Source organism: Stereum hirsutum (genome assembly GCF_000264905.1).
Source record: "Stereum hirsutum FP-91666 SS1 unplaced genomic scaffold STEHIscaffold_17, whole genome shotgun sequence".
NCBI lineage: Eukaryota > Fungi > Basidiomycota > Agaricomycetes > Russulales > Stereaceae > Stereum > Stereum hirsutum.
This window is the reverse complement of record NW_006763147.1, coordinates 51025-67051: the sequence shown is the minus strand read 5'-3', so window position 1 is coordinate 67051 and position 16027 is coordinate 51025. Positions and strand designations below refer to the sequence as shown.

Sequence of the window (16027 nt, the reverse complement as noted above, 5' to 3'; positions counted from 1 at the left end):
CGTACACTCGCGCACTATTCCAACAACTGGGACACTTCGCTTCTTCTTGCAACACATCCAACAACAGACCCATATCCTTCGGTGTCTCCGGAACAGGTCGCTTTTGAAGAGCTTCCCTCACAGCGGAGAAGTACCGTATGATCCATGGATCGCATATGGTCGAGTGGCCCCAGGGCGGCACTGTGGCAGAGCTATCGTGTCCACTGCGCAATGAATGATTCGGACACGGACGAGAGTCCCTGATGGCAGTGATGGGTACCAATGTCGACCACGCCATAGAACTGGTACCAAGCGGTCGTATGGCCTCTTCAATGCATTCACGCTGGTACTGAAGTAGAGCGTATAGAGCGCTCGCTGGAATTTCAGAGAATTCTGCGATGGAAGGGCCAGTGAGGAGTGGGTGGCGAAGGGTATGTCTGGCTGCAACGATAGCGACGTCGGGCAGCTCAAAGAGCCAGGCGATGGCGTAGGCGCGCTCGGGCTCGTCCTCAGCCATAGTGATCAACCGTCGGGAAGCTCCGACCTGGACGACTTCGAGCTGAAGTTTGTCTGATGCTCGCAGAGCATGTTTCACGTCTTCGATATAAGGAAGAGGAGGGTCAGGTATTGGATAGCAGAATCGAAGAACATGGTCGAGTGTTCGGGAGTCCTCTGTCATTTGGATAACAGGTTTACCGTTCCTAGTCTCGCCGTTTGGTATGTCTCCATTGCCGGGTGACTGGGGTAGAGAGAGCATGTCCTCGAACAATGGTGAGGCTTTGCACAGAATCAAGCGGTGCACAGAGAAGTCGACAAAATCAGATGAGCGTAGGATGGTGTCCGCATCGCTTTCGTCGAATGGGGAGCTTGCAGCCCGAACTGGGGGAGCAGGAAGAGCAATGACTATGGCGGTTGTATCCGACATATCACCTACATAGGACGAGAATCCAGTAAATCAAGATAATTGTTGCGTTTGAAACGAAACTCACCTTGTCTTAATTCTTCTTCAGATGATCGTTGTTTGTTGAATGATCTTGGAGGAGCGCGATCCGCGGCGCGGTGACACTTCCCCATGTTTAACCTCCGACCGGCTGCATCCGCGAAGTGTGGCGTGCCGCGCAATCCAGCGCAGCCCGTGTTTTTCGATAGTTTTCGACCTACTGTACTTTTTCGACCAAAGGTTCGTCACGCGTTCTCCGCGTTGATGAACCGAACAACATACTGCGTGACCTCACGCATAACGCAGGGTGAGAGAACAGTGACCTCGGCAGGCGCTTGCGCAAAATAATCATTTTCGCAAGCGCCTACGTTGTTTTCTGAACCATTTACGGGTCCCGTCACGCTCACGCACGGCTTCTGAACCGTGACCCGGGCGAAACTGATGGGTGACGTAAATTCTTGATGAACCTTTGGTCGAAAAAGTACAGTATCTCACCACGACACTCGCTCTGAAGTTGCTCTGAAGCTTAGTCTGGTCTAGGTAGACTATTCTATGGTAACTATCATCCCAGCTGTACATTAATAACGCTTTAAATCTACAAACCTGACCGCGATCTACGTGACACCAGAGAAGTACATGAAGCCCTGTTGAACTTTTCACGCGTGACCCCGATTGAACAAATGGCTCAGCCTATGCATCGAGTGCTAGCTATTCAAGAGATTCTGCTCAATGTCTTTGGCTTCCTGGGACAAGGGTCGTCTTTGGCTTCCTGGGACAAGGGTCGAACGCAAACAACGCACAGGTCTGTAGGCAATGGTCCGACATTGCTCTCGATGCTGCGTGGAAAGCGGTCGACCCTGGGGTGTTCCGGTCGCTCGCACCTATGAGAGCCAGCACAATCGGACTCGGAGCCGACATCTCAGTTCTGGTGGGTGGTTTTTTGTCCTTTACAAAAGTTTCAAAGTTGTATCTGACCACGTAATAACTGGGTGTTCTATGTAGACTTTCACTCGGTCCGTCACTGTGGACGATTGGCGACGATTTCTTCGCAGCAGCGCACGAGTACGTGGCTACTTTGACGAAGCGTACGAAGGACGCTATCGACTTTCTATCTCAGCCGTCGCTGAAATCGCCGCCACTCGCACGACCTTGAATATTTTTCCGAAACTCGAATATATCCTCGCGGGTACTTTGTACTTCGAGCCGCTCATCATGTCGCCGTCGGTGACCAGCATCGAACTCATGTTTTGCTATAAGCAAGCGGAGACGACTGAAGGTCGACACACCATTTCTAGCGTTCTGAACAATATCAAAGATAGGATGCCCGGCCTTGACTCGATTCGTATCCAATCCGAAGAGGAATGCGTACGCACCTACGACGTTGAGATCGGTCAATTCCTACAGCATTTCCCGCGATTGAGGACCCTCTCCCTTCCGTTATATTGTCTAAATGCGTCTATCGCAAAGGCAATATCGCGTCTTCCGCACCTGGAAGGCATATGGTGCGATCTCCAGGCACACATCGTACCGTATACCAGAAATTGTACTTTTCGAGAATTGGCGGTTCCAGATCACGAGCTCGATGCCGAAGCCTTTCCTGCACTTCGAATGCTTTCCACGTCTATACATTCCATACCCGACTTTCGCTCGTTCCTCACCCAGCAAAATTTCCCATCAAACCTTCTCTCCTACCTTTGGATACACTCAATGACCCTACCCTCTTCTGACGAGGTCGGCAACCTAATCGCGTGTTTAGCTGAGACATGTACCTCGCTCGAAGACCTCTCACTCGTGTTTCACCGATTGGAGTACGACGGCCCTTCCAACCTACGAAATGTCACTCGCCTAAAGTTTCAACATCTCCTTCCCATCATCGAATTCCAAAGCCTCGTTGACTTCTCCATCGTGCATCCGTATCCCCTCGACGTGACTGACGAAGAAATATTTGAGTTCGCGCCCAAATGCACCACCTTGAGGACTCTCTCTCTAAATCCGCATCCAATCGTCGCAGGTGCCACATCTCTTACCCTCGCCGCCGTCGACCCCTTTTCCTATCATTGTCAACATCTCGTCGAACTTGGACTTTATCTGGATGCTACGACTCTTCCCACAGCCTTCTATCTGCCTGGACCATATCCACTCGCAGCCCATATCCGTATCGGCCGCTCCCCCATCCCCATCACTTCCACCATTATCTCGACTGCATACCCCGACATTGCTCGATACCTCTCCACCTCCCTTTCCGGACTGTGCAATTTCCGGTGGTCAAGCGAAGACGAGGTGTCTCCCATCCTGACCGAGAATCACAGGACGTATGGCTCGAGAGCTTGGATGTCCACGTTAGGACAGGACGTTCATACAATGGAGGAGGTGTCCAAGTTTGAGAACGGGTGGAGGGTGGTAGAGGCGATGATGAAGGTTGTCCTGCAAGAGAGGGCGGTGTTTGGGAGATACATGGCACCGATGATCAATAGTCGGGATGAGATGGGGCGTCAGTATTCAGAGCTGCAGCAGAAGCACGACTGTCACGACCACACCAGAACAACCATATCCTACAAAGAGGGGTTGCTGGCAGGCGATCTCTCACTCAGAAACACACACCAAGGGCAAGGAAAAGGTTGTATAGGGGGGAGACTGACGATCTCAAGACTAGAGTACAAAACAGGAAGTAGGTAGGTTTATATACTAGCCAGAACCAAACACAACCAAACCCAGGCCACAGTGGCACAGAAACTCGGAAAAGTGTGGCCCAACTGTGGCACCCACCAGGAAATAATAGAAAAGGCATGGAAATGACAAAAGGTCATGACAACGACGCGCTGTTGGAGGATCGACGTCTGCCCGATGTAGCTGACAAGGAGGTGCAGGTCAGCTGATGATATATGATTACTACTACGTCGTTGAGCTGGAAGTTTGGTACTTGATTTATCCATAATATTTTGTACGCATTCGTTTTCACTTGCTTATAAGTTAGTCTCCCACTTGAATGTTCATATCGCCACACGGTGCCACATCGATTAATTACAAGCACGTGCGCGACAGACTACAGTTCAAACTCACTGCCTCGCTTTGACCCTCTTTGACCTCGCTCTTTCATACTGCCAGCATCTGCGCCGCATCGCACCGTCAGACATTCTGTAGCTCTTTCAACAGCTTTACCACTAATAACTGTGAGCTTGTCTGGTTCTATCCAAAAGTTTATACACTCATCCTCTGTTTGTGAAGAAATTGTAAAGCTACTCCAGGTGACTATCACATACTTAAATCGTAATCCGAACATCAACGTCAAAGGAGGGTGGGCTTGCCAACCGCTACGCAGGTACTGTAGTTCATGGTGAAGGCTTTATTACCAGAATCGAGAGCTCATCTCAAGAATAGGATGCACCGTGTTCTGTTGATCTCAGAAATATTAGCTAGTGTCTTTGCTTCGCTCGCACCGGACTCTAATGCGCGGAATGCTCGCGTATGTAGCCAGTGGAGAGACACCGCCCTTGATGCCGTCTGGAGAGCTGCACACCCGGGCATTTTTCGCTCGCTGGTGCCGACAATAATTTCGACGGAGCTTGACCCGTACGGCGCCAAAGCTTTGGTAACAATGTCTCTTCTTTCACACAAAACGAGCCTCAGATTGATCCTCCACGTTTATCTGTTCACAGGCGTTCGTCATCGAGCCTACTGTCCAGGATTGGAACCGTTTTTTGATGAACACACAGCGCGTGCATAGGCTCTTGGACTCAAACCGCTTTTACTTGACTTCGGAAGCCATCCTCACTATTGCGCTAACGCGTCCTGAAGCCACCATCTTCCCGAACGTGCAACGACTTGCGATGAGGGCGCAACATCTCGAAACATTCTTCATGAGCCCTTCGCTCCAGTCTGTTGATTTGTTCATAGATTCTTTGGAGGTTTTGCCACTCTTCAGCAATATACGAGACCGAATGCCCAATATAACGTCTCTAGGCATTACGTTCGATCAAGCGCTCACCCGTTCCACTCATCATGCTCATATCGTGGATCTCGTTCGTTCCCTCGTGAAACTGGAACGCCTCATGCTTCCTGCGACATCATTCTCCGCTCACATTGCACAAGCTATACAACACCATCCAAATCTCAACGGGATCATCCTCGATAGGAAGGCCAACATCCCAATCAACGACACTGTCCAACTTTTCTCACCCGAAGTTGCACTTGACCACGATGCATTTCCTTCGCTACGCACATTCTCCTTCTCAGCTCCCCTGCTTACGGACGCGGCCACGATTTTAAATCCCAACGCCCACTGGATCCATGGCCTGACTTACCTATGGCTTCATATAGAAGCTCCTCCTGAGCGCCAGGAAGTCACAAAGTTTCTCGACACCCTTTCAAGAGTGTCAGACTCGCTCTATTTCCTAAACCTTCGTCTCCACAAAGCAACGTACATTGCTGCTGAAGAAGAGGACTTCGCGGACGCGGACCTCACGGACGCCCATCTTAGACTACACGATCTACTTCCCATTCTCCAATTCAAGCGGCTTACAGACTTCTCTATCACATGCCCATATCCTCTCGAAATGACCAACCATGAGGCTTCGGAACTCGCCCGCCAATGGCCTCATCTTCGGCACCTCTATCTCAATCCTCGACCCCTCCTTCCATACATTACATCTTTGTCCCTGGCCGCGTACAGAATTTTCGTCGATACCTGTCCCAAGTTGACCTCAATCGGGCTATATGTCAACGCCACGCTACCGCTACCTCATTTCGACTTTCCACCGATTTGGAAGACCGGTACCCCGATCCATTTTCGGACTGGGCACTCACCACTACCGACGGACGAGGCCAGCGAGACCACCATTTATCCAGTGATTGCTCATTACCTCTCAACATTCCTTTCGAGAGCCTCAAGATGGCAGATCGCATCGGATTTCGATCCGAAGGTTGTGGGAGGCGGATTTGAATGGCTGTCTGAAATGGCGGATTTCCCAGACATCATAGGATACGAACGTGGATGGAGAATGATACAAGCGATGACGAACATGATTCTCCTGGAGAGGAGCATTACGAGGGAGAGGACGTGGAGGCCCCTAGCCATCAAGGCCCACGCCTTACAGGGCGAGAACAAATCTCTGCGAGAGAAGTATGACAGACTGTTGGAAAGTCAGAAAGAAGGTCTCTGACGTCTCCAGGTATGCATACTTCATCTAAGCATTTCTACCTATACAGCCTCACGTCAGGATCTTGTTTGGCTCATTTCCAACAGGCTGAATCTTGACCGTTTCTTGCCAGCGACCGCCAATCATCCATATGCCTATATACCATAGCCTAACAGTAACCACTCGTTTGTCTGCCAATAATGATAGATTCTGGTACATCGGTATTGGTATGACCCCACGAATGCTTGGCGTACAGTTCTGCCGTAGCTCCGCTATACAATCCGTCTCCCATAAAAGACCACCTCTTTCGAGAGAACCCGACCTCAAGTCAAGCATCTCAATCACAAGCACTGTCGAATACGAGGGCTCATCAGGACATGCTTTCACGGGAAGCGAGCGTAAGAGAATATGATGACTCACCTGAGAGTAATACGGCGCGGAGACTCTGAAAGAAATACCGAGCTCAAATCAGATCCTTTGGTTGACGAGCAAGAAAAGACATATACTTACGCAGTGCAAGTCGAGCCGGCTGCACAAGCAGTGGGACCCGTCCATCCAGTGCCGCCACATTGACCTATAACGCCACACAGCACACTCATCAGTCCCTTGCACTTCCTAAACGTCCATCATACCAGCAGATTGAAGTGACTTATACGCACCATACTTTGTCTGCGTAGGCCCAGAAGCAGTGCTCGTCGTGCTCACGACAGTCGAACTCGCACTAGAGCTGGCAGGAGTACTCGAAGGTGCAGGTGTACTCGAGGCAGAACCAGAAGCACTCGATGATCCAGCGGAACCTCCTGTACCGGGGTTAGGACCAGCAATGGAGGTGGTGATGGGGCCTTCTTCGATGAAAATGCCAGACCAGTACCAGTCCTCTGCGTCGGCATCGGTTCCGCCATTGGGAAGACGAAGTTCGCCGATGTGCCTGCGAGTCAAAGCAAATGATTAACAGACAACACAGGGCCAGGGCATACAAATAATGAGTGAAGAGTTTCGCACCAGTCCTCAGAGTTGGTAGAAGTGCTGGCCGAGACCGGCTCTATGACTTGAGTGAGGTCGTCGCCGCCAGTCGAAGCCCAGAGACCGACAGTGTTGGCGCTGAAGTCGATGTCGTAGGCGCTGCGGAATGTTGTCAGAACAAGGGGAAGTGTGACGGTATGCGAGCACACTAACAAGTTGTACCAGGTACCGGCCACCAAGGACGTGTTCCATTGAGTGGCGGAGTTCACGTCCCACCTGAGTGCATTGTCCGTCGTTCCGGCCTCACCAGAGATGAGGCCGTACTTGATCTCGGTGAAGTGACTCTCAAAGCTGTACGCGGGATCGAAGGCCGAAGAAGATGGTATAAGTGATATGCTTGAATGCGAGAAGATCGCACACCCACAAAGCAATTTGATGCTCGAACCCGGGGTTCGGAGGGTTGGTGGAAGAGGTTGAAAGCGAGAAGTGGTAGTAAAGGTGTCCAGTTCCCAGGTTGGTAGACGTCTATGTAATCACGAAGACAAAGATAGAGATGAGCTCAGACTAGAGCCAGGAGAACTGCCCCACTGAGCCGCTACATACCTGGGGAATAATTTCAGAGCGCTCCATGGTCTGACCGTTCCAGAAAGCGGTTCCATCCTGTCATATATGACGAATGATGAGAAGCGGAGGATTAAAGATTGGGTAGTTAATTAGAACACTGACGAGGGTGATCTTGATTCCTTGAGCATCGGTAGTATCCGCGGGGTTTTTGTAGCTTGGAGATAGGGCAAGGTACTCGGAGGTAGCACCAGAACCGTGAATGTACCTATTTCATGTAGGGCAGATGAATCCGTGTAGTAGCAGGGTAGCAGGAGTAGAAACAGTGAGCAAGAGAAGCTATGTCGAGGGATGTTGTAAGTGGGTTCCTTACCATTGCCAGGGGGCAATTTCGTTCGACCAGGACCAGTCGTCGAAGTCAGCGACAGTTCTGAACGTTATGTGTGAGCCGTATGCCCAGATAAGGTATAATCAACGCAATACATACGCTGAAGAGTTGAAGATGCCAGACCAGATGACAGTTCCAGCTTGAGCCTGCGACGCCACAGTGGCGAGGACAGCAGCGGTCGATGCGATGAAGGACCTCATTTTGTGGAAGGAAGTGCCAACGGAGGTATACCCGTAAATCAATGAGGACGAGGGGTTTCACTGTGGTGATATGAGACTGCTAGCGTATATAAAGGAGAAGGGATTTTACTCGGGTCGGGACGCACTGGAGTTTAGTTATGTAGCAGTGTGATCGTGATCTCGGAGAATCACGTAGTTCCCTAAGGCAGAATTGAGCAATATGACCGCTCGAAAAAGGCCTGAATCACGCTGGAGGGCTCTTAAAACGAGAATCAACCGAAGAATAAGCAGAGAGGAATGAGATGTCTAGGAGGAGGGAGTCAGCTGCTTACCATCGTTGCCTGCGGATGAACATCGGAAAGAGAGTAGTGTAAACCTCCACCCAAAATGTTACATCACTGACAAAAGAATCATTCCTCTCGACGCTGGGAATTTGGGGAGGTGTTCACTCAAAAGACAACGTCAGTTTGGGTCGAGGCTCCGTGCGCGTTTGAGCTAGTCGTCGCTTGATCAGGAGTTGTACAGTGTCCACACTCGATATGAAGAACGGCCATGTAATTCATGCTGAAGCAACAGAACAACGCAAAGAAGAAGTCGCCTTGCTTCTGATGTATGGAGACCGAAACCTGTGAGCGAGATACTTCCGACTTCGGAACAGTTGTCCTCGCGGAGGACAAGCAGGAGGCCATGAGAGGAAACGGCGAACATAACAGGCAACCACATGTTATAATCTAAAGAATGTCAAAATTTCTCCAATAGAATGTCTCTGTGATCGTATAGGCCAAAATTAGAATTTATAGAAACGGTTCGGGCATTCGGATGGAGGTGGAAGGAAGTGAGACACAGTCAGACTTTAGAACCTGCCACAGGCTTCAGGCTGATACGTACCTCATTCAGTTTAAGTACGACACCGTATGTGTGAAGGATGGTTATTTGAACTGCGTAGTATACACCTACCATCGATAGGCGGTGGAGGCAAGGGACATTGTAGAGGTTCAAGTTCAAGAAGCGGCTTGAAGAAGGACACGCAGCCAGTTGGAGCGGAGTTCTGAGCCACCACGCGAGCGAGCGCCCGGAGGGATCCGAGGACGATTTTGCCCGGTCCTTTTCTCATTTTTCTCATGATTGCGAGCCACGCTGTACTCAGATCGGTTCACTTACGGTGACAATGTTGGATAAACCACAACAATTTTTCCCCTAACAGCTGGAGAGTACATGTGAAGAATGTCTCTTACAGGTCTTGGTGCCATCGTCGGCACCATTCTTGCCTACACATTTGTATACTTCAAGCTTTGACTACTCGGAGAACTTGCAGTTGACACTCGAGAGCTCTGTGAAGCGTTGAGAATATCTCCATCAAGGTATGCATCTCTACCCCATCTTGTCTTCAACCCCTTTCGCCGGGCAAGTCGTGACTGATAAAGAAGTTGATCACTGAGTCTTCCTCGCCACAGGATATGCAGACGCATCTAATGATAAATGGTTTCAGAGTAGCTGTTTTCTCACTTCGCATATGCAACATGCGCGACCGAGCTTCCTCATCGCGCCATACCGATGCACGGCGCCCGTCTTGTTCATATGGAAGTCAGACCGCTTTTGACGTTGAGGACCCTGCATTCGTATGATGAACACGTGGTCAAGCTCACGAGAACACTCGGGGGAGCATCAAAGAAGAGTTGTCTTCCAGACTCTTCGGCGGCGTTTGCAGGTTCGGCTCCTTGCTCATCGACCACCACCGTCTTCGACCATGGCCGACCCGAAGTCCATCGAAGGGAACGCAAAGCTCTCTGAAAAGGATGCGCCTGGTACAGTAGTACTCGCAGATACAGAAGACATCTATGAGAATGACGCACTGGATCCGGTATATCAGGCCAAGGCAAAAATACTAAACGACGCGTTCCAAGAGATTGGCATGGGGAAGTACCAGGTGCGTATATCGCCAACGTCTATTGTGGATGTACTGAGGCGGGTGTTGCAGTGGTACTTGTTCATTGTGGCTGGATTCGGGTGGCTATCGTATGTCCTCCACTTGTTCGGACCTTTCAATTGTAATATTTCTCATTGGTCGATGTGTTCTCTTTGGATAGAGATAATCTGTGGCCTGTAGGTGCCACATACAGCGCGTCTAATGCAGCCATCTAATTTCCTCACAGATTGTTACCGGCCTCATCCTCACACCCGTCGTAAACGAATTCAACTTTGAAGGTCCATTCCTCAAACTTGGCCAGAACATTGGATTGCTCGTAGGTGCAGTGTTCTGGGGCGTCGGATCCGATATCTGGGGTCGACAGTATGTATCACTCGTATGCCCGGAGCAACGCTGCGCCATCCTGATAACGTTGTCCTTGCCGTGATAGATGGAGTTTCAACCTTACTCTCCTCATCACCGGCGTATTTGCTGTGGCGGCTGGCGCATCGCCGAACTATGTGGCGCTATGTTCGTTGGCGGCCGCTTGGAGTATCGGTGTTGGGGGAAACTTACCTGTGGATTCTGCTGTCTTCCTTGGTGCGTCTCATTGTCATATATTCTGTAGTAATTTCGACCTGACATTTCGTGACCTTCGTAGAGTTCGTACCTGCATCACATCAGTATCTGCTCACCGTTCTCTCCGTCTGGTGGGCATTTGGGCAGCTCCTTGGCAGCCTCGTGAGTCATAATCGCCAAATGCACCCACCATAAACTGATCAGTGTATTTTTCAGGTTGCTTGGCCCCTCATCGGCAACTTCTCTTGCCCCACGCCTACCGACACCTCTCCCTGCCTCAAATCTACGAACGAGGGCTGGCGCTACTTCCTATACGCAATGGGCGGACTGATGCTTCTCCTCTTCGTACTCCGTTTCTTCGTCTTTCATCTCTACGAGTCCCCGAAATATCTCATGGGCAGGGGTAGAGATGAAGAGGCGGTTGAGATCGTCAAAAAGGTGGCGAGGTACAATGGGGTTGAGAGCCGGTTGACATTAGAGATGTTGCAGGAATGTGAAAGGATTTATGGACCGAAGGCCGGTGGAGTTGGCGCGCTGGATGAGGAGAAGGGTGGAAATGACGTGGCGATGGAGACTAGTGCTCTGGCGGCGTTTAGGAGGAGCGTCAGCGGGTTTTCAAGTGATCACGTTTCTTCGTTGTTCGCCACAAGGAAGTTGGCTTGGTCTACGACCTTGCTAATCATCGTCTGGGGTGATTAAATCTTGTTTGTCTTTCATCGGGTACTATCACTGAAAAGGCTCCGGTAGCGTTGATCGGTCTCGCATTTCCGTTGTGAGTTCAATCGCGCCACACCCACCACCACACTTGGTACCTCGAGCTGACCGGTCGTATTAACTTTTGGCTACATCCTGATAGATACAACAGCTTTGTCACGTACTTGTACGTTTATCTCTCCTGATTTCTTCGTAATTCTCATGGCTGACCCAAGATTGACCCTTCCTATCAAAGCTTGCAGACTCGTGGTGCCGACTTCGGTGACGGTTCAACGTATATTACATATCGCAATGTGAGTACCTTCTATCCCAGAAATGGTCTTGACATAGAGCAAGTCGCCGACTTTCTTGACTTTCCTCCCCAGCAAGTTATCCTGAGCGTGATCGGCGTTCCCGGTGCCCTCCTCGCTGGATGGGCCGTTGAGATACCCTTCCTTGGTCGTCGTGGCGCGCTATGCATCTCGACCAGTGCGTCCATAATGACTCCTACCCCACGGTCTCACAGTATCCTCAAGCACTAACCCTTTGACATCGCCTCCTAGTCTTGACCGGTATCTTCCTATTCGCCTCCACCACTGCACGTTCCTCCAACGCTCTATTAGGCTGGAACTGTGGCTACAGCTTCACCAGCAACATCATGTACGGCGTGCTTTACGCTCTCAGTCCCGAACTATTCCCTACAAAAAGCAGAGGGACAGGCAATGCGATCGTGGCAGCGGCAAATCGAGTCTTTGGGATCATGGTGTGTCTCGTCTCTCACCTCAACAATTCTTCTGCTAGTCCCAGAAGGACAACGATGATGACCCTTGCTCGCAGGCGCCGATCATTGCACTCTACGCCAGTCTGACGACATCCGTTCCGATATATATCTCTGGAGCGCTGTTCATCGTGTCAGGGTTTATTGCGTTGCTCCTGCCGTTTGAGCCGATGGGGAAGGCTTCGCTGTGATATGTAGATACTTGTGACGAACGCTCTTACTTGGCAAGTCGTCTGTTCAGTCAATCCCGCCATGCCTGGCTACTGATACTTATCACGACCCTCGTAGCTTAGGGTATTTTGACGAACTTCACCAGAGTGTACTTATGTATGTTTCGCGATCTACTATTGGAGATGGTCGGAGTACAATAGGTAGGAAGAATTGCGAACCGTATCCCTTCTGCGAGACTCTACATGAAGCCCATACCACAAATCTCCAGCAAGACAGTTTTCCGATTCAAAGTATCGCTCGTCACGATAATGTCTTGCGCGATGGCGTAGTCGACAAGGCTTGTCTATATTCTGGCGCCTACAATTCCGTCTGTTTTGGTCGAACTTTGGCTCTTTTTTGCCCATGGTCCGCTCTCCGTGTCTCAGCCTCGGTACTAATCGACATCCGTACTCTTGTTCCATTCATCGCATGGAGAATGACTAGATCTTACTCGGTCTGTATGAGGAAAACGGTGTTACGACATGGTAAGTACCCGTCGTTAGCTGATATCGGTGGAAAGCTGAACAGGTTCATATCTTGCATGGGATACATTGTGCTTCAGCACTTGGTGTCCGACTTCCGACAGGTCTATCAAGTGTAATGTCATACTTTGGGGTCCTAACCTTTAAATGTTATACTTGCGACACAAGTATGAAGCCACGTCAACTATAGCCGCCTCGTATGCTCGCGTTATTCATTAGGATAATTTCCAGGGAGTACATTCGCCACTTGATAGAGCTCTACGGCGATATTAAACCCTTGAGCTGGCATGGAGCGGCATCGTGACTCCATTAGCGAGCGCTATGAGTCCAAGGTCCGTCTTACATACGATCTACCCGTCGTCCCGTGTTTTGATGCATACCGGATCGAACTCAGCGGTGGTATGAATCTATTGCGGGCTGTCTAGCGTTCTCATATTCGTTTGACGGCGTTCTCTTGGCATGGTACTCCATTCCATAAAGGTATCGTCCATTACCTTCCTCATACATCGCAAGCCGATGCTGTTGTGACATGACCTGCCCACGAGTCGTACCATCGCCATCAGAGCGGAGAGCATATTCTAATGGAGCTACTTATTCAAATGCTGGAACCTTATAAAAGGTGTCGCCGTCTTCGCCCTCGTCCCCGTCCTATACGATCAACTCGTACAGAACAAATCCATTAAATCTAGCCATGTCCACCGTTGTTATCACAGGCGGCCCTCAGGGTGGAGTCGCCAACCGCGTCAATGTCCATGATTTTGTGAAGAATCAGTGGCAGTTCTCTCTGTACATACAGGCGCTAGGTAATGTTGTATACAGCTACGACGTATCGTTCCTTCGAGCTCACTCGTTATCTTCCATTGGTGGCACAGCTAGGATGGCGGTGATGAACCAGGACGATTCTGTATCGTTCTTCCAGATCGGAGGCATTCATGGGCAGCCTTATATCAGGTGGAGTGGCGAGGGTAAAGGTGTCGGTGTCGGTAAAGATGTCGCAGACGACGGGGGGTTCAAAGGTTATTGCACTCACGGCTCCGTACTCTTCCCCACCTGGCATAGGCCATATGTTTCGCTCTTCGAGGTTCGTACCACCGATTTTGAGTCACTCTACTATTGAACAAGTTCACTCATAATCATTTATTGTTACCAGCAAGAACTCCAGAGTCATGCACTCGAGATAGCGAAACTATACACCGTCGACAAAGACCGATGGATCGCTGAGGCCACTCAATTCCGTGTCCCTTACTGGGACTGGGCGTCGCAGGCAGTTCCGCCTGATGAGGTCATCCGTCAACAGCAGGTCGCTATCATAACGCCGGACTCGAACGGGAAGAAGGTCAACTTTCCGAACTCTTTCTTGCAATATACATTCCACCCCGTCGATCCTAGCTTCGAGAAACCTTTCGCGACGTGGCGCACGACGTTACGCCACCCAAAGCCTGTCAACTCACCGAACGCAAAGAGCGATGTCGACGAGCTCATTACGTTGGTGTTTCCTCCTTGCCTATTCTCTTTCTTTTGAACGATCTCTCTGATGCATGCTTTTCTTCGGTTGAGAAACATAGGTTCTTGAAAGCGGACCACGAGAACATCAAGGAGAGGGTCCATTACACGCTTACCTACGTGGATAAGTGGGAGTCCTTCAGCCACCACAGCAACAGCGGAGATGATAGTACCACTGGCAACAGTCTTGAGGCCATTCACGACAGAATTCATAAGTGAGTTCCCAGGCCTTGTGTTCTTCGCTCTTTCTACCAAAATCTAAAGACATACTCCTACAGTCTAGTTGGCGGTGCGGGCCATATGGGCGACACGGCTGTAGCTGGTAAGTCCTGTTTGCCTCAGCATCGGAATTCTCATCTGTTACTTGACGCGAACATCATCATGCTCTGACGTAGGGTTCGATCCCATTTTCTGGCTTCACCATGCGAATGTCGATCGCTTGCTGCAGCTTTGGTCCTCCCGTCACCCCGGAGTCTGGGTCACAGAGGGCCGTGATCAGGAAGGAAGCATAACCATTCCTCCCAACACCGTCGTTAACGACAAAACCGGTTCGTCATTATTGTCCCTTTTTTTTTGATCCTGTATTTCGAAAGCGGTTCTGACTCGCGATATCTCAATCATCGTGTATGCTCTCCAGAGCTCACCCCGCTCATCCAGACCAGTAGTGGAGCCGTTTCGAACTACTGGGTTTCAGCCAACACCCAGAGTACCAATGTCCTCAACTATTCATATCCCGAATACGACAATCTCGACCTCGCTAATCCCAACGCCGTGAAAGACGCCATCTCCGCGATCACGGACAAACTCTACGGAAATTCAGACCAAAATCTCACCATCCGGTCGCTCTCCACCAACGTTACCGACCCGGAGAACGGCGGCTACTACGACTGGACCGCCCGCGTCAACGTCAAGCAATACGCCGTCGGAGCCTCATTCTCTGTCCTGCTTTTCCTGGGCGGTGTTCACCATGACCCGATGTCGTGGCAGAGTGGTGGCTGCGAGACATTCGCAGGCGCCGTTGACGCGTTCGTCAATTCCTCCGCGGAACAGTGCGCTAACTGTAGGAACCAGCGCGAGGATGAGCTGGTTATCGAAGGGTTCGTGCATTTGAATCGCGCGATCGCGAGGCTGGCGCCGAATTTGGAGGGTTTGCACCCGGATGTTGTGAAGCCTTGGTTGCAGGAGAACTTGACGTGGCGAGTGCAGAAGGTGGGTTCTCCAGTTCGAAGACTACTGGCTTTTATATACTCTTTTCTTGTCGGCTGGTGTGTAGATGTTCACCACAGAAGGATACTAACGATAATCGTGTTGTAGGTTGATGGCACAACGGTGGACGTAGCGACTATCCCTTCGCTCCAGGTGACGGTTTCCGCGACACCACTCATCCTTCAACCCGGAATGGACTTTCCTCAGAGGGGTACAGTGCGTTGGCACCCTGAAATTACGTCTGGTCAACCCGGAGGAGCGAACTAAAGGTGGGTCGGAAATACATTTTGAGTCGTATGACGACGCCAGGTCTGACCTATGATGGTTTCGCAGCATCCCAGTCCAGTCAGCTCGCAATGAAGGCCTTGCCCGTGTACGATATGGCGCATTCCCTTATTTCGTCTCGCTTTGCCGATCAATATCTGCAGTTACTGAATCCTCAGAAACCCCGTCATCCGATATCCCACGTCTTACGCTTCCCGTTCTTAATCTCATGAGCCTCGTCGTGATTTCTTGGTGCCGTTT

At 50.6% G+C, this 16027-nt stretch overlaps 5 protein-coding genes across 5 annotated transcripts; 3 read left to right on the top strand and 2 right to left on the bottom strand.

Moving 5' to 3' along the window:
* Nucleotides 1-298: 298 nt before the first annotated feature.
* STEHIDRAFT_20681 (uncharacterized protein) lies at nucleotides 299-868 on the bottom strand (the record flags this gene model as incomplete). The annotated part of the gene is made up of 1 exon (XM_007309061.1): nucleotides 299-868. A coding segment is annotated over one exon (570 nt), but the record flags the coding sequence as incomplete, so codon positions are not given.
* Nucleotides 869-4072: 3204 nt separating this feature from the next.
* Nucleotides 4073-6078, top strand: STEHIDRAFT_171746 (uncharacterized protein; the record flags this gene model as incomplete). The annotated part of the gene is made up of 4 exons (XM_007309138.1): nucleotides 4073-4089; nucleotides 4145-4238; nucleotides 4298-4508; nucleotides 4576-6078. The coding sequence occupies exons 3-4, from the start codon at nucleotides 4299-4301 to the stop codon at nucleotides 6076-6078; spliced, it is 1713 nt and encodes a 570-aa protein (XP_007309200.1). The 5' UTR covers nucleotides 4073-4089; nucleotides 4145-4238; nucleotide 4298.
* Nucleotides 6079-6669: 591 nt separating this feature from the next.
* STEHIDRAFT_66165 (uncharacterized protein) lies at nucleotides 6670-8166 on the bottom strand (the record flags this gene model as incomplete). The annotated part of the gene is made up of 8 exons (XM_007309083.1): nucleotides 6670-6982; nucleotides 7057-7176; nucleotides 7231-7368; nucleotides 7442-7542; nucleotides 7621-7677; nucleotides 7744-7846; nucleotides 7952-8008; nucleotides 8066-8166. 8 exons carry the CDS (start codon nucleotides 8164-8166, stop codon nucleotides 6670-6672), a joined length of 990 nt encoding a protein of 329 aa, XP_007309145.1.
* Nucleotides 8167-9892: 1726 nt separating this feature from the next.
* On the top strand, nucleotides 9893-12292 carry STEHIDRAFT_66101 (MFS general substrate transporter; the record flags this gene model as incomplete). Its single annotated transcript, XM_007309079.1, has 13 exons — nucleotides 9893-10072; nucleotides 10124-10161; nucleotides 10233-10248; nucleotides 10299-10435; nucleotides 10503-10651; nucleotides 10713-10792; nucleotides 10847-11321; nucleotides 11378-11402; nucleotides 11487-11510; nucleotides 11580-11637; nucleotides 11710-11812; nucleotides 11887-12086; nucleotides 12161-12292. 13 exons carry the CDS (start codon nucleotides 9893-9895, stop codon nucleotides 12290-12292), a joined length of 1617 nt encoding a protein of 538 aa, XP_007309141.1.
* Nucleotides 12293-13484: 1192 nt separating this feature from the next.
* Nucleotides 13485-15967, top strand: STEHIDRAFT_85636 (Di-copper centre-containing protein; the record flags this gene model as incomplete). The annotated part of the gene is made up of 9 exons (XM_007309137.1): nucleotides 13485-13596; nucleotides 13666-13874; nucleotides 13944-14278; nucleotides 14359-14511; nucleotides 14575-14618; nucleotides 14692-14844; nucleotides 14934-15505; nucleotides 15611-15771; nucleotides 15836-15967. The coding sequence occupies 8 exons, from the start codon at nucleotides 13485-13487 to the stop codon at nucleotides 15767-15769; spliced, it is 1737 nt and encodes a 578-aa protein (XP_007309199.1). The 3' UTR covers nucleotides 15770-15771; nucleotides 15836-15967.
* Between the last annotated feature and the right edge of the window lie 60 nt (nucleotides 15968-16027).